At 35.8% G+C, this 24,657-nt stretch overlaps 2 protein-coding genes across 12 annotated transcripts in view; one reads left to right on the plus strand and one right to left on the minus strand.

Annotated features, from left to right (window-relative positions):
* Positions 1-16,510, plus strand: part of PIKFYVE (phosphoinositide kinase, FYVE-type zinc finger containing) — a 76,699-nt gene extending 60,189 nt beyond the window's left edge. For 8 of the 11 annotated variants that reach the window (XM_082466883.1, XM_082466876.1, XM_082466877.1 and 5 more), the window contains 13 exons: positions 262-399; positions 1,218-1,338; positions 2,129-2,224; positions 3,780-3,863; positions 4,623-4,720; positions 6,365-6,529; positions 7,929-7,988; positions 8,669-8,845; positions 9,640-9,743; positions 10,665-10,793; positions 11,885-12,146; positions 12,569-12,643; positions 13,214-16,510. In XM_082466883.1, the coding sequence (XP_082323009.1) occupies positions 262-399; positions 1,218-1,338; positions 2,129-2,224; positions 3,780-3,863; positions 4,623-4,720; positions 6,365-6,529; positions 7,929-7,988; positions 8,669-8,845; positions 9,640-9,743; positions 10,665-10,793; positions 11,885-12,146; positions 12,569-12,643; positions 13,214-13,329 (1,625 nt within the window). In that variant the 3' untranslated portion in view covers positions 13,330-16,510. The other 3 variants (XM_082466881.1, XM_082466874.1, XM_082466875.1) reach the window with 3 other exon arrangements.
* Positions 1-24,657, minus strand: part of LOC309663405 (gamma-crystallin B-like) — a 309,600-nt gene that overhangs the window by 150,729 nt on the left and 134,214 nt on the right. The gene's annotated exons all lie outside the window — the stretch shown is intronic.

Consider the following 24,657-nt stretch of genomic DNA (forward strand, 5'->3'; position numbering starts at 1 on the left):
AGAATATGGCATAGGAGCCGGAATTAGTTGCCAGTCACAGTGCTGTCACTAAGATCTGATTGGGGTCAAGTCATATAACCTGTCTAGATTTTTGTATCCATTTCTAAAATATGCACTGAAATGGCCTACGTAACTTTTAAGAAGCTAAAATTCTTTGGTTTATGAAGTAGAAATAGGAGCTGGCATTTTAAAAACATTGCTGTTAGATAGAAATGGACATAATGTTTTAAAGTGACTCATTTGCACTCTGTTTTTCTTTAGAGGACCGCTTCTTAGCTACCCTGTCCAGTCAGAGCTCCACCAATTCCCCCCACCTCCAGCTGCCCACTCCTCCCGAAGGCGTGCCTGAGCAGGCCGTGGGAGGGCCTCCAGAACTTGATACCGCCAGCAGTTCCGAAGGTACAGGTCAAGTCACTTTTACTGCACTTCATCCAGTAGAGACAAACACGCTAAGTGCTGTGACATAGTGCTTTCTTAGCCCTTAGGATTTGAAGTTTTTACTATTGAAAGGGCTCTTTTAGATGTAGCTTTTTACCATATCCCTTCTTCAGTTGCACTGCTTGACATGTAAATATCTCAGTAACAAAACGTTATTCAGCTTCATCTACTTTCTGGGGCTATTACTTTCTTAAGTCTCATTAAAGCACATGATTTTTGCCTTGTAAGAAAGAAAGAGAAATTGCAGCCATTTGTCTAACAACAAATATTTGTTTCACTAATAACAAATTTATACCTTTTTTCTTGCTTTCCTTGCTTTCTGTTTAAGCACCAACTACTTAATTGTAGCGTAAACTTTAAAAATAACTTTTAAATTGCAGTTAAACTCAGATGTAGTAGCCACAGTGTGCATAACTGAGTTGAAGTGGCAACAGGAACAGCTGTGACTGAGTTCACGCATGCTTGGCCAGTAATTACGCCATGGCTGCCGCCTGGCCCTGTGACGGTAAGAGGCCATCGGTTGCAGGGTGATCTCAACTTCAAACATGTTGAAATGTAAAAAAAAAAAACGAGCCACTTGGGGTCAGTGCTATGTACGCTTCACTATTGCTTCCTGTTTGATAGTCATGATTCCTAGATCAAAAATCTTACACCATAATTGGTAATTATGGTGTGCACATGTCCGTGTTCCAAAAAGGAAATGAACTATAGTTGACGCTTTATACTTTCTTGTACTCTTTCTGAATATTAACGTATAAATAGAGTATTTTTCATTCTAGATGTATTTGATGGACATTTGCTGGGATCCGCAGACAGCCAGGTGAAGGAAAAATCAACCATGAAAGCCATCTTTGCAAATTTGCTTCCAGGAAACAGCTATAACCCTATTCCGTTTCCTTTGTAAGTATTATAAAAGCCAGTGGCTGTTGGGTGGTTTTATTTTTACTTCATTTAAAAAATCTCTCTATGGATATACTCTCTACATATTTAAATATGTTTATTTAACTGTATATATGTATTTCTCAATCCAAAATTATACTTCACCATAGTAAAAGAGATGTCTTTTGGTATAATATAATTTGTAGAACATGTAATCATTATATAGTAAATGAGTGGATTAAAAAAGCATTAACTAATATTACTTAATGCTTAAGAGTACTGATTCTGAAAAGAATTGCTTATATATATATATATTATTAAGATATACTGCTACATCTATTGATCTCGTAATCATAAAAACATATTGCTGATTGTATATGAGGTTATTACTGACCCAGTAGTTTACTGGGACGTGATGCTTTTTAAATAGTGATGATGAATTGCAATGGCTATACAAGTTTTCGTGTGATCTTGTTTGTACTGGACTCACTCAGAGTGGGGAAAAACATAGGCTGGCTTTCTACACTGCCAGTGTGGAAAGCTTTGTTTGGAGTGATGATTCCAGAATGCTCTGATTTGAAAAACAATCCTGATGATTTTCAGTTGTCTTCAAAAACTTTCTGTTGATGTATTTTCCTTGGCTGTTTGTTCAAGTTCTGCATACATTTTGGCTTAATTATATTCTTGTAATTGTACATTATTTAGTTAACTTAAAATTGTCCTGAGATTTACTTGTAATAGTGCTAATGGTTTGTATGTGTGATTTTCTGCTAATTTTGTTCTGATTTATGTATTTAAAAATTTTGAACAGTGATCCAGATAAACACTACTTAATGTATGAACATGAACGAGTGCCCATTGCAGTCTGTGAGAAGGAGCCCAGCTCCATCATTGCTTTTGCTCTCAGGTATTATTCATGGGGCTTTTTCACCTATGGTTATATCTTTATATTTTATGTGTATTTATTAATTGCTGTATTTTCAGTTCTGTTACATAGAGTAGAGCAAAATATAAGTAAATGTAAAATATTAAATATAAGTAAAAGAATATATTCTTTGGGTGTGACAGCTTATTCTTTTTGTATCTGATAATGTACTCTTTACCCAAATAATAACAGGATGATTCTTAAGCTTCTAATAATTAAATTAACTAGGCAAGTTATTTACTAATCCTTATATCCTTTAACCATTCTCTGTATTATAATATGTATCCATTGTATCCTTTCCTTTGCTTTATTTATTGGCATAATACTTGGAACATCTGCCTTATATCATCTGAATGTCTTTTTTGTATTCTTCATTCATTTCCTTTCTGCTTCCCACACATAGCAGGTAAAGTTTCCTTACTTAGAGTAATGCTGTTCCTAAGCCTTAACCCATTTACATGCCCACAGTTATCATGTGTCTTAAAGAAGGACCCCTCGTTAAAAATATTTATATATCATGTCTAAAAGAACAAAGCTTTTTAATCTTAATGGTATCTTGGCAGTGGTAGAACCTAGTTTAAGTAGAATCTAAGATGTTTAATAAAAAACATTTTTTTTCCTCTTGGAAGACATTGAAATTAAAATTTTATTTTTAATATTGGTTACAAGTTGTCCATTTATCAACAAATATTTGAATGTCTGCAATGTGTGGTATACTAGGTACTGGGTATACAGGGGTAAACAAGATAGATTTATAGGCTTCAGCATTTATGTAGTTTAGAGTTACTATTTGGATAATGAGGAATTTTTTTCCTTTAGAAGATTCCATATGATAAATTTTTTATCTTTGCCTTTTGACGTTTATGAAGATAGTATTTTGCTTCTCCTTTTATTGGTTAGACATACTACATTAATAGATAAGAAAGGCAAGAAAGTCAACCAAGAAAAACATATATTTTGTACTATGAGGAAGCAAGTTTTCTAGTTGAGGTCACCTTTTTCTAATGTTTTGGAAAAATAATACATGCTAAGATGCTTCCCTTGTTCCCTAACATCTGATTTATCTAAATCAGGGCTTCCAGACTGCTAGTCCAAGAGTTGGATTTTTTTGGCCAGTGCAAACTAAAAAAATATGCTTTTTCTTAAAGTTCAGTACCTTTAAGTTGAAAAGTACTCTTAAGTTCCTTTCCTCTCTATTATACTAAATGGTGAAGTTTCATGCTTTTCAGTTAGCTCTTCAACCCCTGAAGGCATTTGATCTAAATGTTAGTGTGGAGGCCTTGACAATCATAGTTTAGGATATTGAGCCTGGTTGGGTTGGTGTGTCGGGTCGTATTTTGTATTATTTTTTGTGAAGACATTGACCTTCTTCATGAAGCTTGTACTTGATAACTTTTGTTAGTTAACTCGTGTTTGTTTAGTTATGGATGCTTACAGTGATTGTGTTTCTACAATGCAAAGCTTATTCTAAAGCATAAGATTTACTTTAAAAGAAGACCATAATGTTTAACATTTTTCAACCTATTTCTACCCTAAGTTGTAAAGAATACCGGAATGCCTTAGAGGAATTGTCCAGAGTGACTCTGCGGAACAGTGCTGAAGAAGGGCTTCCAACAAACAGGTGATTTGCTATTGAGTAAAATCTTTTCATTGAGCTATGTCATCATTTTCTAGGTGCTCCAACTCCAATTTTATTTTAGCTTATTGTCAATATAAAAGTTTCTAGAATATAGTCAGTGGCACTCATCCTTTAGCCAATAGTTGATAGAGCAAAATTCAGGTATAGCAAAAGACCTTAAGAAGTCTCTTAGGATACAGTTTTCTGATAATTTGTCATAGAAGTTCATTGTGTATTGCAGATTTAAACTTTTAATATTTTAAGTTCTCTTTATCGTTTTCATTTAAAAAATAGTAACTTTGAAATTAGTAAACTACTGCTTGATTTTGTAATTTAAAGTATTTATGAATTTTCCATAATAATTAAAGATCTTAACAGTTAAAAAATAAAACAGCCCCCCACCAAACCAGTTCTTTTAAATGTGTTCAGTATTTTAGACATTTGAGACAGAAATTGTCATAATTGTTGGACTTATGGATGCTAATATAGCTCTGATAGACTTGTGAAAAATATTATAAGAGCCTATACTTTCATATATTTTTCCATACGCTTTTATAGCTTTACATTTTGCTTTTTCTTAAGCCCAGTAGACTTTTCAAGCCTTTTTCTTCCAAGCTAACCTGTGTTTATATAAATTATGAAGCAGATTTCTGATATTGTGGGTGGGTTTAGGTGGGGGGTAGATTAATACAGGAATTAGAGTACTTGCTATTTTGTGTCTGAATCATATAAAACCAACTTTTCTTTTGTTTTTCATTTTAGCACTTTAGACAGCAGACCAAAGAGTAGCAGCCCTATTAGATTACCTGAGATCAGTGGTGGACAGACAAACCGTACAGCAGAAGTAGAACCACAACCAAGTAAGATTACAAATAGAGAAGTAATTCCTAGTTTTGTTTGTAATTGTGGTTTGAAGAAGAAAACACATTAAATAAGAAATGCCATCTGGCAAGGATATATTACTTCTGGTCTTTGAAATACAGTATGGATGTAAAATTTGTTGTATATCTTGTTTTGTACATATGTCACTTTTCTTTGATTCTTACCTTAAGTTTATTGAATTTGAAACTCCTAGAAACTCACAGGTCTATGCAAAAAGAAGGAGAATCTGCCTTCCTGGCTAGAGCTTTCAGTTTAAAGCATATAACTGAAGAAATATAACAGCAGTTTTTGCTTGTTTGTTTTTGCAGCATTGTTGGCATTGTGAAAAGAACTTTTCATGTATTGTCTCCTTTAATTCCCATAATAACTCCATAAGAGTTATTTGACATATCTCCATTTTTCAGAAAGTAAGTTAAGACTTAGGTAATGCAATTTGCTGAAGGTTACACAAGTAATGGGGAGCTGGGATTTGAACTTGGATCTCTTTGACTTTGTCAGTTAGGAATATTCACTACAAGTAGCAGAAAACTCAAGTGACTATTGGGTCTTGAATGACAGTTTATTTTTCTAAGATAGCAACTGCAGGTAGACAGTTGCTAGCATTGGTTCAGCTACTCAGCATTGTCATGACAACATAGGGGTAGTTTCTCTTTGATTCTCTTAAGTTTTACTCATGGTCAAAAATGTCCCACTTAACCTCTGCACTTGAGGCAGAAGGAAGGGAGGTACAAGCTGCAACTGTTCTCTTTTATTGGGAAATTCCCTTCCCCCTTCAATCTCATTGGTTAGAAGTGAGTCTCATGGCCACCCTTTCCTGCAAAGCAGACTGAGAAGGTGGTAAGCAGCATTGTCCTGGTTGGCTTAAATAAATCATGATTCATTTCCTGGGACTCTACACATTGCTGCCTCAAACAAAATTGGAGTTCTGTTAGCAAGGAACAAGGTGGGATTGGATATTAAGGAGGCCATAATGGTGTCTGCTGCCCTACGTAAGCACTTCATGATCGACATTTGATGTGGGTTTTGTTAATGGTAAATGTACAAGATTAGGATCATATGTATTAGTGATATGATGAAGCTCAAAACTAAGAATAAAAGTATAGAGCAAGCTTTAGTGATATTTTTGGTCATCCTGTACTACTTATTTTTGAAAAATGCTAAAACTAAAACTGTATATTTTGCTCTGTTGAAATGTAGGAAGACAGATGATATAAAAACCTTTAACTTTGACGCATTGTAGCTTGGAATACTGTTTTGTATTAGTTTAATTAACTATACTGCGATACTGTAAGAACCCAGCCGTAACTTAATCTTGTTGCTGAAGATATTCTGACAGCCTTGGAAAGATATTTTTAAAAGGCCTTCTATATAATTTCTCACATTTTGATATATAGCTATCTGAACATTGCTCTTCTTTTATGTTTCTGATGATAAGAGTACTTGACTGCCCCCTAAAGATCCCATAAAACATGTGGAATAATAATCTGTGCAAGTAAAACTATCAGTGTTACTCATATTTATTACTCTCATATAATGGTTACTGCTAACAAAGGAATGAGTTGAAAATTTTTATTTTTCTACCTGCAGTGACCTGTACTTAATATGTTACCTCTTATTTTTAGCCAAAAAGGCTTCTGGAATGTTGTCCTTCTTCCGAGGGACAGCAGGGAAAAGCCCTGATCTCTCTTCCCAGAAGAGAGAGACCTTACGTGGAGCAGATAGTGCTTACTACCAGGTTGGGCAGACGGGCAAGGAGGGAACGGAGAATCAAGGCATTGAGCCTCAAGGTGTGTTAAAGGAGACCAAATATGCTTATTCTAGGTTTCGATTTACTTATTTTAGTTGCTTATGTTCCTTGTAGCTTGAAGTAGATGCTTCTATTGCTGAGACCAGGGCATTCCCTCTCTTCTCACGCCTTGGTGGGGGTAGAGTGGGAAAAGCATGGCGCTTGGAGAATCCAACTGGTTTCAGATGTCATTGCTATCACTTACTATGTGGTGGAATCAGAAATCCTTACTTTCTGTACTCATGAACTGGAAAAGCAGTGTCTTCCAAGGTTTACTGGGTTTACTGAGGACTAAGGTTTACTGAGGACTAAGTGACATTATACATGTAAAATATCTGTCTCACTATGTAGCTCACAGTATATATTCAAATGTTTTCATCCCACTACCCCCTCGGACGTTTCCTTTCTTTTCCAGTCTCTGTAAGGTGGAAGTTGTTGATACCCACCTTCATTTGGATATTTAAAAAAATATATCTACCTGATTGTGTTTGAATACAGGGTTGTTAGACCAGGAGTTGGCAAACTATGCTGACCTATCTTTGTAAATAAAGTTGTGTTGGAACACAGGCACACCCTTTCGTGTACTTACTGTCTGGCTGTTTTCGCATTATATCGGCAAGTTGAGTAGTTGCAACTGAGTAGAATACTTACCATCTGGTCCTTTACAGGAATAGTTTGGCAACCCCTGGGTTAGATCATGAATTATTTGTTTAAAAAATAGGAACTGCATGATAAGCTTTCATCAGTAATTAAGATAATGCGTTAAGTATTCTATAGGCTGCTATTGGGCTCTGATCCTTGGAAGGCATTGGTGCTTTGAAAAAAATAATTTTGAAATGTGAAACTTAGTGGATGACTTGTTCTTCTAGATATTAAAATGTATTACAACTCTACAATAATTAGAGTGGATCTGGCAGTAGGTTTGCCAGACAAATCAGTCAAATAAAAAAAATAGCTCTGAAGTAGACACTAGTATATTTTCTATATTGTACATATATCTTAGTATATGATAAAGAAAGCATCTCAGACTATTGGGGAAGCATTATTCCATACACAGGGAAAACTGGTCATAAACTCTGGTAAAGAAGCCACACAGAAAGTCGTGATGTTAGAGCTGAGTTATTTTATTGCTATCATAGAGATTACTTAACTATAAGAAAAATTATTCTTCAATCTGAATTCTCTGATTTTTAATCTAAAAATTGATCTTTCAAAAGGTACATAGATTTTTATTGTAATTTACACAGTTAATTGTATACATGATGCTTGCTTGAGAGTGACTTGACTAGGATAACATGAATTGACTTGTTTTTAGTGTTATATCAGGGGAAAAAGAAGAGACAAAATGACCTGATAACTATCTAAAACTTTGGCTTTACTAATGATGTTAAATCTTTTAGATGAAGTAGATGGAGGAGATACACAGAAGAAGCAACTCACAAATCCTCATGTGGAGCTCCGTAAGTATGAGATAAATACCTTTGGTTTGGGGACCAGGACTATAATTGAGCAAACTCCATTATTTGAAGCTTCCAGCTTCTCACTAGATAAATATTCTACTCCTTGTGAATATTAAGTCTGTGTACTGATGAACATTTGTTTAGTCTAAATTTAGTTTATAAAATATACATTATTTTAGAAGGAAATTTATTTATAAATTTAATTAAAATTAAAATTTAATTTATAAATTATAATTTAATGCAATGTCTGATCTTTAAATAATTACTATTTGTATAATCTAGAGCCACAGAGCCTTAATAAGGCATCTAGAATTGTGTGTGTACATGTGAGTGCCAAAAATTTATTATCCAGAATTATAACACTATAGAAAAATTTAAGATGTAAAAGTGCAATGATGAAAATACAGTAACCAGCATAAAATTAGAAATGGGTCTGATTTTCTGTTTGATTTTTCTAGAAATATGAAGGGTGGTCATAAGATGCTCTTTAATCCTTCCTGAAGATAACTTTAACTGAATTGTGATAAATGGGGATGTAGTAGACTTAATGTGAAAAATGCTATCATGGAGAAACTTAAATGATTGCATTTGGTGGGGGTGGGGAGTGAGCAAGAAGGAAAAGGACAAGGTATTTCTGATCCAGAAGAGCTTTTTTTTAAAAAAAACACTTCTGTTTATAGAATTTTCCGATGCCAACGCCAAGTTTTACTGTCGGCTCTACTATGCGGGAGAGTTTCATAAGATGCGAGAAGTGATTCTGGGCAGCAGTGAAGAAGATTTCATTCGTTCCCTTTCTCACTCTTCTCCGTGGCAGGCCCGAGGAGGCAAATCAGGAGCTGCCTTTTACGCAACTGAAGGTAAGTCTTTTTAATCATTTACTAATTAAGCGGTATCCATCTTTTTCCCTCGGATAATTTATGAATCCCTTGAACTGAGGTAATACGATACTGCCTTTTTGCAAACATGTTTTTCTTTTTATGCTTGAGAGGATGAAAGAAGCATATTTAAAAGAATATATGATGTATGGTGTGTAATGAGAGACAAATATTGATCAAATCCTTACTAAATTCTTTCTATTTCTAGTCCTGAGTTTTCCAAATGTAAATAATAACAGAGAACTTCTAGAAGACTCAGAAGGTACCTCAGAGCTCATGAGAGAAAGATAAAAATAGAAACATTTGACCTGAAAACCAGAAGGCCAAGTTCTTAACCTACAAAGTTTTGCAGAAGAGCGTGACCATTTTTATTTCACATTCCATTTTCCATACTCACTGAAAGCGAAATTATTTGAGAAAATGCATCAGGAAAGATGTGCTAGATAAGAACTTTCATAACTGTCACTTATTGGGTTGTAAACAAAGGAATTTATAACATTTTACTTGGTAGTTAAAAAAAAGTAGATCATTTAGCGATGACTTTAGGTGTGGTACTGTCGAAAGTAGAGGTTTCTTGACTATGTAAATCCTCAGAAGCCCTTCCAAACCTTCAATTACTTGAGAGCTGTGTTCTGATCAAAATCTTCTCAGTGGTGTCAGAAAATATCTCTTAAAAATGTGAAGCAAACAAATCATTTGGGATTTTTAGAATGATTTATTTTAGATTACCTCAGTAAATATTGCAATTGAATAAACATGAAATTTTTGCCTTTTAGATGATAGATTCATTTTGAAGCAAATGCCTCGTCTGGAAGTCCAGTCTTTCCTTGACTTTGCACCACACTACTTCAATTATATTACAAATGCTGTTCAACAAAAGGTAGAAACCCAAACCTTGATCTGTAAGTTTACTGGGCTTTTTCACATGCTGAGAGTCCTAATGGCAGTTTTCTCCATGGTAATATGTGAACAGAACATGGCTAGATCTCTGCTATGCTATTGAGGTGTGGTAGAATGCATGGATTTCAAACTCTTTTTCCTACATATATATATAGAGAGATACAGATTACCCACTTGTCATGAAGCAGTGACCCTTCCGTGAATATGAAAGAGTCACATAGATTTTTTTTCCATTTATGGGTTTATTGCCTATTATTGGAGCAATTATGTCATAATGAAATTTGTGAGTTTGAGAAATTGAGAACGATTACCCCTTGGGAGAATGTTAAAGATCGAATAATTTTATTGGCATTGCTGCTTTACTTGCTTCATAGATTCAAAGGTTTGAGTTTGTTTTAAGGTCCTGTGACTGATCATATTAATAGAAAATCATGTTTGGGTAATACATGAATAGTCCAGATATTGGTATTAAATTATAAATAATCCTTTTGAAAAATTGAAGTATAGTTGATTTACAGTATTGTATTAGTTTCAAGTGTACAGCACAGTGATTTGGTATTTTTGCAGATTATACTTCATTGTAAGTTGCTACAAGATAATGGCTATAATTCCCTGTGTATATAATATATTCTTATTGCTTATCTGTTTGATACAGAGTAGTTTATTAATCTCATACAAAAAATTTGTCCCTCCCCCATTCCCTTTCCCTTTTGGTAATAACCACAAGCTTGTTTTCTGTATCTAAGTCTGTTTCTGTTTTGCGTGTACATTCATTTGTATTACTTTTAGATTCCACATATAAGTGATATCATACAGTATTTATCTTTCACTGACTTATTTCACTAAGCATAATATTCATAAATAACCGTTTTTGATAAGAGTTTACTTTTTTCTTGATTAGAGGCCCACTGCATTGGCCAAGATTCTTGGAGTTTACAGAATTGGTTATAAGAATTCCCAGAACAACACTGAGAAGAAGCTAGATCTCCTTGTCATGGAAAATCTTTTCTATGGGAGAAAGATGGCACAGGTAAGGATACTGGACTATGCAAAGCATTTAGCTAGCATTTACCCTTTGTATTTCTGGTTCCTGAACATAATGAATCAGAGAGTAACATGATATTTGATAGTAAATACTAAACTTTGGTTACTAGGCAAAATTTAACTTTTGAGTTATTGAACCCTGTAGGAAAGAATAAAGAGGAATATTGTGGACTGGTCCTAAAATTTAACATATCCAATATCCTAGAAACACAGAATTATAGAAAAAGAAGGCAGATGCAACATAACCGTTTTAAAGATGAAGAAACTGAGGCTCAGAGACATTGAGTACTTTATCAAAGTCACACAGCTATGCCTAGAACTCAGGTTGGTCTAGATTCTAGAACAGTACTCTTCACTGTGCTGGTCCTTGAACTGTTTCCAGTCCGTGGTGCGATGAGAGCTTGTACTAATCAATAGAATGTAATTTAATACACTGCTTTCTTCATCAAGAATGTCTTGCTATGGAAAAAGCATCTGCTGAACTAAATTGTGGGTTTAATGATGTAATTGATTTACATTCTGGCACTAACCTCTCTGTCATCATGAGCCAGGAAAGCCTGTCTAGCAGTGGTCTGTCGAATAACACTTCAGGTCGCACTGGTCTAGTACCCAAGTCTCTGACCTTTGAGTGCATTGCTTTTCCTAATGCCCAGAAATTCCTAGAGATATGCTGTTGCTTCTACATTGTCCTAAGTAATTGCACAGTTTTGGTATTGATACTTAAAGTTTCCTCTGAATGTTTGCATCTGTTTTTTAAACTGCGTTATGATTCAACAATATATTTTTGGAGTTACTTGTTAATGTTTCTTAGAGTTGATTAAATGGGTCAGTATATTTCTGAAATATTTCAATAAATAGCTGTTAATTTCATATGATACAATTACATGACCATGTGTTTTATGTATTGTACAATTACAGTGTATGCATTTAATGACTTATGTAAGTTATTAGGTTTTAAAATTAAATTTTAAAGTGTTTATAACAGTAGTGGCTACAAGGAAGCTTTCTGCCTTTTTAATTTAATTAACCATTTGTAACAACTCACACATAAATGACAGAGAGTTTTCTTTCTGCTAGGTTTTTGATTTGAAGGGTTCACTTCGGAATCGAAACGTAAAAACCGATACCGGGAAAGAGAGTTGTGATGTAGTCCTGCTGGATGAAAATCTCTTAAAGATGGTTCGAGACAACCCTCTGTATATCCGTTCTCATTCCAAAGCTGTGCTGAGAGCCTCAATCCGTAGCGACTCCCAGTTCCTTTCTAGCCACCTCATTATAGATTATTCTTTGCTGGTTGGGCGAGATGATACCAGCAGTGAGCTGGTAGTTGGAATTATAGGTAAGTTGATGCGCATGCCTTATGTATAGTTCATGATTGAAGCCAGAGTAAAATTTGAAGACTATCTGGTCTAGTAATAGCGTATTGAATAATTTCACAAACTTTCATTTGAAATTTTAAAAATAATAGTTTTTCTATTCTGGTACCTTTTATTCAGGTTCCTCATTTCCATTTTCATTATTTTTACCAAAAATATCTGTATTCAAAAGTCACTTGAAGATGAAGCCCTATGAGGTTGTTATGAGGATTAAATGAATTAATATGGTAAAAACCCTTAGGAGAGTCCCTGGCATATTGTCCGCACCTGCAGTATTGCCAGCACTTAATAACTGTTGTAGAAGTAATAGTAATGGTAATTGCGGTTGTCATCTGCTTATATTTATTAAGAGAACCTTTACTGCTAATCTCGCCCCCTGCAACAGATTATATCCGAACATTTACATGGGACAAAAAGCTTGAGATGGTTGTGAAATCAACAGGAATTTTAGGAGGACAAGGTGAGCAGAATTTTTGTTCTGTTTACTCTTTAAACTGTTCTCATTATCTTCCTCATCAGTTAACATATACTAAATGGATACTTTAAAAAAAATTCTAAAACGTAAGTGGTTATCTTTGATTTTATCATCATTTCCAAGGTGATCAAATAATAGGGGGAATTGTTTAGGTGGGGAAATATGGGGTTTTAAATTTGTGTTAAGATGCCAGAGGTTCTCAAAATGATAAGTTAAAAAGGCCAGAAGTTCTGAACAGGAGGTTGTCCTGAATTAGCACTTGAAATCCTCTAAGTTCTCTGAGAGCTGCCAGCGCCATTTGTGCTTTTAGACATCTCTCATCTGTAAGCAAGAGCGTCTTTTAAAATAAAAAAAAAAACTCCTACCGAGAAGGACCTGTCCCTTGTCATGTGGCACAGTGAACACCCTCCCTCCTTTCTGAGCCCGCCGTGGTGTGTTTGTTTACAGACCATGGCATTTTATGTCTGTTTACATGAAAGAACATAGCCGTTGAAGTCAGTTGTCTTATCAATTATGTAACAGCTTCCTTTTCCCTCTTCTCTTTCATAATCCTAGGTAAAATGCCGACTGTTGTCTCTCCAGAGTTGTATAGGACCAGATTTTGTGAAGCAATGGACAAGTATTTCCTGATGGTACCAGACCACTGGACAGGCTTGGGTCTGAACTGCTGAAACGAAGCACATATTTTGAAATGGACCAGGGAGAAAAGGGGCCTGGAACCAAGGACCAAAAATAAGCTACATGTTTTATTCCTTCATCACATTCACCACTGTATGCAAAGCCCTTTCAGTTCTGCGGCTGTGGAGGCCATCTGTAGCCTGAAGGGTTAAAACTCCATGGATTTGCACTTTGGTTTTTGATACCTACAAATGAGCTATCCATAGGCTGGGACATTGCATGAACATTTTGTTCACTTAAGCTGAAATCTAGGCACATTTCGAAGGGCTGAGGACAAATGTATGGTTAGAGATGAGATAGGGTGAAAAAATGGGTTGTCATATTTGCTAACAATCCTGTTAAGAAAACAGTGTCTCATAGATTATGACTCTCCCGGCATCATATTGGACAGATTCTTTACCTAGAAAGCATTTGTAGAGCTGGTGAATTTGTTTTGTGTTTCTTACGTAACGATTTAATGTTACCTCTTAGCAGAATTTCTGAAACCTTAAAAAAATTCTGAATTATTTTATTAATGGCCAGTTAAACAAACAGATTGGTACAATCTATTCTTGTTTTACTGAGGAATTTGACTTAAATTGAGAATCCTGTCATGTTCTGCATCTTGCCCTGTTTTCAAGTGTGTTTGATATTTTTCAAGTTCTGTCTCTACTTGTCTGTGGGTGACAGGAGGTTACAGCCATTAACTTTAAGCCTTTTTCTGGACCTGTTTTTTTAAGCTTGTTTACAGCTTTTGTGCAAGTAGTATGCTGAACTGCACTTGTCTACACATGCTCATACTCGAGGTTTTCTCCCACTTTCAGGGAAACATTAGTAAATTAGTCTACAATGACTAAATCCCCAAAGGGATAATTGTTAATGAAGGGGGTTTTTTTAATATAAAAAATAAATTAGGCCTGATCCAATAAATTGGGTGAGGGAAGCACTTGCTTTATTTTTTATAAAGGTAAAGTATCCTTTTCAATATAACTAGCAATTTATGTGGCATCTATAAAATTAAGAAGTTTCCGGTATGGACATCCCTGTTTTCTAACTTTCTGTACCAGTTTCTAGGCCAGTTCTGACTATTGAGAAATGTTAACAGATAAGATATTCTTAGTGAGAAACTTATTGTTTAATAGAGTTTTTGTTTATTTAAAAAGTGATCAGAAGTATACTAAACTGTCTTTGAGGAAATAACACCAACCCCGAATATTTTGTCTTGGTTTATTTTCCATAATAAGGATAATTTGGGGTTTGTAAAGTTTTAAGGGTTCCACTCTTTTCAGGCTTCCTATAGTAGCACGTTTCTATTGCAACTTTCACATAATAAGAAAAAAATCTGGTTACATTCCAATTACAGAGACTAAGTATGTAAAATAGGAACATTTTGGAAAGTTTGCTCGAGAAAATGAAAGCATTAGTTTGGTGTTTGGTGCTTATTAGAAACATGGTTTGTTCTGTACTAGAAACAAACTGACCAAGGACTTATGACTGATCTGATGATAAGCACTTTTTTCTTTTTTTTTTTTTTTAACATGTGATGTGCCTTTTGAAAACGTACAAAACAATGACGATTTTAGTTTTGATACCAAAGGCCAGTAAAGGAGTTGTACAGGGCTGAAAGATGTGGAACATTATTCACTTCTCATGTGTCAGGAACATGGATTTTGCATCTCATTTTGAATGCAAACATATTTTGCATCTGTTTATTTTTTCTGTCAGGAGACTTAGGGTTATTTATCCTGTCCATTTCCCTCACCCCAGTCAGGAGCACTTCCAGGAGCAGGTGTCTTCCCCGAGCTGTAATCAGGTTGTTTCTTTGTTTTAGTCTCAGTGTATAGCTTGAATGCTCCACTGGAATAGCTCTTGACAATAATGTGTCATGTTGATTTTGTTTTCCTTGCCCATGACTTGAAGAACCAATTTTTTTTTAAAGTACTGCTGCTGCTTAGGTAATTTTGTGGCTAAAAAAAATTCCAATATGATATAATCTGAAACAGTACTTGTTGCCTTGCAAGGGTGATCTGTCCTTTTAAAACTGTCTTAATGAAGGGGAAATATAAAATTTGTTTTGAGTGGTAGAACTATATACCCGGCCTCTTGCTGCTCTTGTTTAGGCCACTACCAGACACATAAGGCTTTTCAAATACTGTGTACTCAGGCACTGAATGGCTGTTTACCTCTCTTGAATTCCCCTTTGAGGCCTGGAGAACCTTGATGATGATAAGTTAAGAACGAGGAAGAAATCTTAACACTTTCTTCTTTAGAATAAAAAAGTGAATTCTGAGAATAATTGATAGTAGCACAAGAAAGCTATGTGAACATGTTGCATTGTATAAAAATCTTATTTATAAATGTGAAGTGTTTTGATGCCATCAAAACTTTATTTAAAAATGAAAAGGATTCACTTTTTTCTTACCCAAGCCTAAGAAAAATAAGGGGAATAAGCTGTTGCAAGCCCTTTTGTAGTCTATTGAATATTTTAAATTTATAGATAACTCAAATTTTCCTACAGAATGTCCTACTTATAATTTTTTCCTTGATCCAGCAGTGAGTGGTTTTCTAGCTTTGGCCTTTATTGGGTATTGTAAATAGTAGGGTTGTATTGTTTTTTGTGGCATTAGCTTCTCCTTGGCTTTTTACCCATTAGTGTGGTGGGCTTGTATAAAACTGCTGAGGAAAGTAATCTACCTGTATAGAAAGTTTGCTTAGCTGGCAGAGTGAAAACCCTTGCGAATGAGCCTGGTGGTGAAACAGATCAGGCCGTTCATTATTCCTCAAGTGTTAACATACTGACTTAAGCAGTATTCAAACCATCTAGTGCAATGCCTTTTTTGTTTGTTTTTGTAACACGGGTGCAGTTGTATTATAGAAAAATAAAAATTACAATCATGAGCAGTTTTATTAATGCTGCTCTGCTTGTTTTGTAAAAAATGTATATTACGTCTTTGACAGGTTTAATTTTAACTAGAGAAATGACATTGTAAATCAGAATAGCCTCTTTTAATTTAATATGAAAAATTCAATTAACAATATTGAAAATACTTAATGTATTATATTGTATATATTTCTTTACTTTGGTTCCAGCTGTTTTATATGATTGACATGTTATTTATGAGATAAAACTGCATTGACCTTTTGGAGACTTATACTGTAAAAAGAGGACTTACAATAAACTGAGAATCAACTTCACTTTGTTTTGAATCTGCTTGAGGAAGTTAAGAGGAGATGGAGTTGGTGCCTGTGGCCCAGCAGTGTTGTCTTCTGTTCATTCTCTCCCCTTTCCAATGGGAGAATTGAAGTCTTTCTCCAGTAAATAACCCTCCTCTTTAGGTCTCAGAGAGAGGGTGCTAAAATCCTTGGGTTCACTTTGCCCAGTATGGGCCTGGCCTTTTCTGTCCTCCCGCCTCTCTTCAATTCTGTGTTTCTGCTTTCCTTATGGGGCGCTCTAGAAACCTTGGCCTTGCGCATCGGGGAATGGCTGAGTCCACCTGGAGGGCAGCCTCCACTATTAGTTGTTCCCACCCTTTACAGGATCCCTGAAGTGGATCCATTGTGCTGCAACCCGCAGCTGTAAGCACAGCGACTCCCACTCACCATGCCCAGACTCACAGGGCGAAAGTGAGAACCGCTGGACAGAGGGGATGGCCCCTGTGCCCAGGGATGCCCAGGCGGCCTGTCTCTGCTCCCTCTCAACCCCCAACAGTGGTGGAAAAGGCGTATGCATGGTACCAGTTTTCTGTCCCCACTATCTTGACATCTCTTGTGTCAGAAATTTAATTACTTATAAAATTCCTGGGTTAACGCTGAAAGAGACTTTTTAAACCTTTTTTTTAAAATTTATTTATTTTTGGCTGCGTTGGGTCTTTGTTGCTGCACGCGGGCTTTCTCTAGTTGCGGCAAGGGGGCTACTCTTCGTTGCGTTGCTCAGGCTTCTCATTGCGGTGGCTTCTCGTTGCGGAGCATGGGCTCTAGGTGTGCGGGCTCAGTAGTTGTGGCATGCGGGCTCAGTAGTTTTGGCGCACGGGCTTAGTTGCTCCGCGGCATGTGGGATCTTCCCGAACCAGGGCTTGAACGTCCCCTGCATTGGCAGGTGGATTCTTAACCACTGTGCCACCAGGGAAGTCCCTAAACCTATTTTTTTTAATTACGGAAAAGAAGTTAAAAATTATCATCTTAATTGTTTTTAAGCATATAGTTCAGAAGTGTTACATTGCACAGTACATCTCCAGAACTTTTTCTTCTGGCAAACACTGTAACTATACCCATTAACTCTTTTTTCCCCCTCACCCTAGCTCGTGGTAACCACCACAGTCTACTTTCCATTGCCATGAATTTGACTACTTTAGATTCGTCCTTATAAGTGAAATCATGCAGTATTTGTCTTTTTGTAACTGACTTTTGTCACTTAGCATAATGTCCTCAACGTTCATCCATGTTGTAGCATTTCCTTACTTTTTTTTAAGGTTGAAAGGTATTCCATTGTGTGTATGTTGCTACATTTATTTATTCATCAATGGACATTTAGATTACTTCCACCTCCTGGCTATTACGAATAATGCTTCTATGAACATGGTAGTGCAAATATGTCTTCAAATTCCTTTAAAAATTCTTTTGGGTAAATAGAAATGGGATTGCTGGATAATATGGTGGTTCTAGTTTTTAATGTTTTGAGGAAACTTCATACTGTTTTCCACAGTAGTTGCACTATTTTACAATCCCATCAACAGTGCACAAGTGTTCCAATTTCTCCACATCCTCTCCAATGCTTATTTATTTATTTATTTTGATGGTAGGCATCCTGATGAGCATGACATAATATTGTGGTATTGATTTGCATTTCTCTGATGACTAGTGATGTTGAGTGTATTTTCATATGCTTGTTGGTCATTTAAATATTATCTTTGGAGAAATGTCCAAATGTTTTGGCCATTTTTTAATCGGGTTACTTGATTTTTTTGTTGTTGAATTGTAGGAGTTCTTTATATATTCTTGATATTAATACCTTATCAGGTATATGATTTGCTGATATTTTCTCTCATTCCATTGGTTGCCTTTTGATTCTATTGATTGTACCCTCTGATGCACAAACGTTTTTAAGTTTGATGTAGTGCCATTGGTCTACTTTTATTTTTGTTGCCTGTGCTTTTGGTGTCATATCCAGAAATCATTGCCAAATCTCATGTCTTGAAACTTTCCCCCTGTTTTCTTCTAGGAATTTTATAGTTTTAGGTCTTACATTTAGGTCTTTATCCCATTTTGAGCTAATTTTTGTATGTGGTGTAAAATAAGGGTCCAACTTCATTCTTTGGCACATGGATATCCAGTTTTCCTAACACCATTTGGTAAAGATACTGTCCTTTCCCAATTGAGTGGTCCTTATCAAAGATCATTTGACTGTACAAACAAGGGTTTATTTCTGAGCTCTCTATTCTATCCCATTGGTCTATGTGTCTGTCTTTATGCCAGTACCATGCTATTTTGATTATTATAGCTTTGTAGTATGTTTTAAAATAAGGAAGTGTGAGATCTCTCTCCAACTTCATTTTTCTTTTCCAAAATTGTTTTGGCTATTTTGGGTCCTTTGAGATTCTAGAGGTGTTTTAGGGTGGATTTTTCTATTTCTGCAAAAAATGCCTTTGGCATTTTGATAGGGATTGTGTTTAATCGGTAGATTGTGTTGAGTAATATGGACATGTTAACAATATTAAATTTTCCCATTCGTGAACACAAGATGCTTTTCCATTTTTGCTCCTTCTGTAATTTCTTTCAGCAATGTTTTGTAGTTTTCAGAGTACAAGTCTTTCACCTTTTGGTTAGGTTTATTCCTAAGTATTTCATTCTTTTTGATGCTATTATAAATTGAATTATTTTGTTAATTTTCTTTTTGGATTGTTCATTGTTAGTGTGTAGAAACACAACTGATTTTTCTGTGTTGGTTCTGTATCTGCAACTTTGCTGAATTTATTACTTCTAACTTTTTTGTGTGTACTCTTTAGGGCTTTTTGTATACATTTCATTTGCAAACAGATCATTTTACTTCTTCCTTTTCAATTTTTGTGCCTTTTATTTTCTTGCCTAATTGTTCTGGCTAGGAGTTTTAATACTATTTTGAATGGAAGTGACAAGTGTGGGCATTCTTGCCTTGTTCCTGACTTTAGAGGAAAAGCTCTGTTTTCACCATTGAGACTGATGTTAGCTGTGGACTTTTCATATATGACCTTTATTACGTTGAAGTAGTTTTCATGTATTCCCAGTTAATTGAGTATTTTTATCATGAAGCTGTATTCACTATTGTCAGGTGCTTTTTCTGCATTGATTGAGATGATCAAGTGTTTTTTGTCCTTCAGTTAATGTGGTATATTACATTGATTGATTTTCATATGTTGAACCATCCTTGCATCCCAGGGATAAATCCCACTTCATCATGGTTGTCTGATCCTTTTAACATGCTGTTAAATTCAATTTGCTAGTATTTTGCTGTGGATTTTTGCATCTATATACGTTAGGAATATTGGCCTATAATTTTCTTTTCTTGTAGTGTCTTTCTCTGGCTTTGAGATCAGGGTAATACTGCCTTCATAAAATGAGTTTGGGAGTATTTCCATCTCTTCAATTTTTTGGCGGGATTGGCATTAATTCTTCCGTAAACGTTTGGTAGAATTCACCAGTTAAGCCATCTGGTCCTGATTTTTCTTTGTTGGGAGGTTTTCAATTACTGACTCAATCTCCTTACTAGTTATAGATCTGTTCAGACTTTCTGTCTCTTCATGATTCAGTCTTGGTAGGTTGTATGTTTCTAGGAATTTATCCATTTCTTCCAGGTTATCCAATTTGTTGGCCTATAGTTGTTCGTAGTATTCTCTTATGATCCTTTTTATTTCTGTGGCATCAGTTGTAATGTCCCCTCTTTCATTTGTGATTTTACTTATTTGAGTCTTCTCTTTTTCTTAGTTAATCTAGCTAAGGGATTGTTAATTTTGTTGATCTTTCCAAAAAACCAACTGTTAGTTTCTTGGATTTTTTTTTCCTATTGTGTTTCTATTCTCTATTTTGTTTATCTCTGCTCTAATCTTTATTATTTCATTCCATCTGCTAACTTTGGGTTTAGTTTGTTCTCCTTTTTCTAGTTCCTTGAGGTATAAAGTTAGGTTATTGATTTGAGATCTTTCTTTTTTAATGTACATATTTATACCTATGAACTTCCCTCTTAGTTCTTCTTTCACTGCATCCCTTAAGTTTTGGTATGTTGTGTTTACATTTTCACTTATCTTGAGATTTTTTTCTCATCTCTTGTGATTTCTTCCTTGATCTTTTGGTTGGTCAAGAATGTGTTGTTTAATTTTCACATATTTGTGAAATTTCTAGTTTTCCTACTGTTATTGATTTGTCATTTCATTCCATTGTGGTTGGTAAAGATACTTGGTATGATTTCATTCGTGTTAACAATCTATGCCCCCGAAGAAAATTTTTCTTCCAGAACATGTATACTGATGTCTTAGACCAAAACAAAAGAGAAGAAAGATGAGGCAGAGATCAAAGAAAAGTGTTTTGAAACTGATAGTCATGAGTGAGATATATGAGCAAATCACCAGTTGCTGCCCTAGGAATTTTTCCTGATGTCTTCACCTTACTGAAGGAAGTTAAAATTTTTTTTTAATTAAGAAAATTTTTTTAAGTTTATATCTTCTCCTGATCTTTTAAGTTGAAAATAAAATTTATGAAAAGATAATTTTACTGTAGTAAATGTCCTTTAATGCATCTTTGGAGTTAGGTGTCTTGAATTTGGCCCTGATTGGTTGTTGTTTGCTGACTATTACTTTAAAATTTTTCAAATTTGCCACAGTATGTGTGGTGGGGTGTATGCCACAGTATGTGTGGCGGGGAGATTGCTAGGGTCAAGAATGGACAAAAATGAGGTTGCAGTAGTGAGCAGTGGCCAGTGGAGGGCTGTGAAGTATCACTACTTGATCTTAAGATTTACAGATCTGCTTGGCAGAGCAGTATGAAGCCGTTAGAGGGACCAGTGGGACTGGGGGAACCCAAGTCCCCCAAATCTTTGCCAGAGTCCTAAGTTATTATTTTACAAGAGTGCATTAAATCTTAGAATATGTAGTTTTCATATGGAGGTTTAAGTTGGAAATAGCTTAATATTTTTTACTGAGTATAATTCTTTTTTCAGATGAAGGTAACACTAAAAGCTTTTCATTTGACAGAGCACATGCTTGATACATTTGTTGTCCATACATCCCTGAAATAGTAGAGTCAAGGCTGTACAAATGAATGACTATCAGAAAAAGGACATTAGGAAAAACTAGAGAAATCTCAATAAAGTGTGGACTTGAATTAATAATAATGTTTCAACATTGATTCATTAATTGTGACAATTGTACTTTACTAAATGTAAGACATCAATAGTAGGAGAAACGGGGTACAGGAGAAACAGGGTACAGCAATAGTAGTAGATGGAAACCGTCTATACTATCTTTGCTATTCTTCTGAAACCAACAAACAAAACAAAAACAACAAAATGAGTGATTCTACAGTGGATAGGAAGAGCCTTACCTTAGAGACGTTGATTTTAGTGAGATTAAGTTAGAACGTCTTTTTTGTTCTTACTGTCCTATTAAAATATTTTTTCTTTCCCCAATCCAAAGAACCAATTGCTCTACATTTTGAAGCTAAGCAAGTGAAATGAAGATACACAGTTGGGTTCTGCATCTGTGGTTGTGGATGGCCAACTGCAAGGGACTTGAGCAACTGTGGCTTTTGGTATCTGTGGGGGGCCTGGAACCAATTCCTCACAGATAATGAGGGATGACTGTAGAGCCATTTCTGATGGCTCTCTCCCTGGCCTTGGGTAGTTTCTTCATGTATGTCGGATCAGTGCCCTGCTGGATACCCATCCTCTGCAGATCTCTGGGGCTCTCTCTCTGTGCAGCTCTCTCCTCTCTAGTACTCTGCCCTTCAAACTCAGGGTCTTGTTCTCCCTGGATTCTCAGTTCTGTCTCCTGACCCCAGAGAGTAGAACAGGATCCTTCCAGGCATAACTGGGGACAAACAGGGCTCACCTGACTTGTTTCCTCTCTCTCCAGGATTACTGTCCTTTATTGGCTAATATCTGCTGCTGTCTCGAAAACTGCCGTTTTGTATATTTTGCCTGGTTTTCTTGATTGTTTCAAGCAGGAGGGTAAATCTGGTCCCTATTATCTCACTTTGCCCAGAAGCAGAAGGCCAAGTCAGACGAAATTTTATAACGATTATATTTAAATGCTGTGTTGGATCATTGATACAATGTTTTCTCTGTCCAAAGTAAAAGGTAGTTCTCTATTCATTACTGTTTTAAAAATGTTTTAAAAAAATCCAGTCTCTTCTTCTAACTGAAGTCCTGTTATCTGCAACAAATTAGAATAGACAATAGCACACCAGGAAGAGAAATTTTTAATTAGCTCAACATGGGAAATATGCCTTGAGCATATTTGTGCCCCTATCCACAGATACATGTCATCTCCTGGACAGAGCACACTCCAGGGAGATACAACATCTGAGCCAGACTCCTGGTGTTGCCACCATCTTTGCCTTTTAGCTTCTCATCTTGAAAGTGCTACTGAACATCGAGATTGCTCAAGAATGTCTAGGTATAATTAATTGCCCTTTAGTTTATTGGCAGCAGAACTTGGTAGCTTCTTCTAGATTTTTCCACATAGAATTTGATTGTCATTTCTGCTGCTAACTTGCCACTTCATCCAGGAAAAACCCATGTGGCAGCTCCAGCCCCCCAGACTGAGGTCATCATCCCCTCCAGTAATATCACTTAAAGGGCCAAACGACAACATGATATCACTAAAGAGCTACTCCTTAGGGGAATGCAGTTCAAGCTGCTTCCAGAAGCGTACACCTCAGCATTCTGGAAATGATTCCTTTAGTAAATTCTATATTTTGACTGGTCTCATCTCTACTGTACAGGGCTCCTGTTATTTCTTTTGTGTGTTCATCTATAAATGCCCAGAGGTGGAAATTACAAGGATTATTCTTACTTTAAGAGGATTGTGCTTTCCTTCTGTCCATTATATGTAAATATAATTATCGGTGACACTGAAGAAACTGGATGAGATGACTGAGAAATCCAAGCTCTTTGGTTATGTTGGAAGGTGGATACTCACTGCCTTAATCCAAGTTGGGAAGATGCTATCTGGCACATTCAGTCTGGCTGCCACAGGAGTGGGATTTTTGTCTGCTACTTCTCAGCAACATGGCATGTGCTATTCTTCATACTATATCAGCAACACTTTATGCTCTATCCTGGTGGTAATAAACCACTGAGTGATTAGAGAGTTTCCCTGGAATAAACCAGCCCATGGCTATTTTGATTCATGTTATTTTGTTTCTCAATTCTTGTTTGATTTTGCAACATTTTCCCAAATTGCTGTGTGTATGTATACTCCAATTCGCAGGGAAAATGATCAACAGCTGGGTGTTTCTAAGGCACTTTTTCTTTTGTCCTTGCTTTGCTTTCAGCCAAGTTTAATTAACCAGAGAAAACCTAAGTTGTGTATAGTAGAAGGTATTTTTTAATATATTAACTGATGCAGCAATGGAAGAATAAACTGATGATTTTGAAATTTTTATGCTTAAATAATCATATAAATGAGACTTACAACTTTTAATTTTGGCAATTATATCTGCTACAACACTTGCTGATTTAAAAAATTGCCAACTAAAAGCTATCGTTCCAGAACAATACGTACATATGGATAAATGAAGAATTTTATTGTTCTCAGGGCAGCAACAACATATCATTTTTAGAATAAGATGAACCCGAAATCCATGCAAATGTTAGTTTTACGGTTCATGTGAAATTTCATGGCTCCTCAGATTACTCAGTATTACGTATCATCTATTTACATTCATACAGTATTTTAAGTCTCTTGTGTGAATTAGATGAATTCATTTCTCAATTCTCCTGTATTCCTCTCAACCTCATCCTGAAGGAGGAAGAGTGTCTTCTCCTCTCAAAGATGACCTCCTCTCTCCTCTTATTCTTAATCCTTTACTCGCCTGTCTCCTGCTGGATCTTTCTCAAAAATTAGCCCTTATTTCCCCAATGCCTTTAGCTTCTTCTGTTGTATTTACTCTTTCCTTTCCATATGCTGGTCTGTTGAAGCTCCAATCAGTCACAGGCTTCTCTCTCAACCTTCCCTAATGCTGTAATCCTCTCCTTCCTCTTCTTCCTATTACAGAATTTGAGAAAGCACATGCCACATTCACTGCTACCTAATACTAATTTCACCTCACCCTCTGCAGTCTGCTTTCTACTCCACTGATCTCTCCTTTGAAGG

This window comes from Balaenoptera physalus (genome assembly GCF_965194825.1).
Source record: "Balaenoptera physalus genome assembly, chromosome: 6".
Classification (NCBI taxonomy): domain Eukaryota; kingdom Metazoa; phylum Chordata; class Mammalia; order Artiodactyla; family Balaenopteridae; genus Balaenoptera; species Balaenoptera physalus.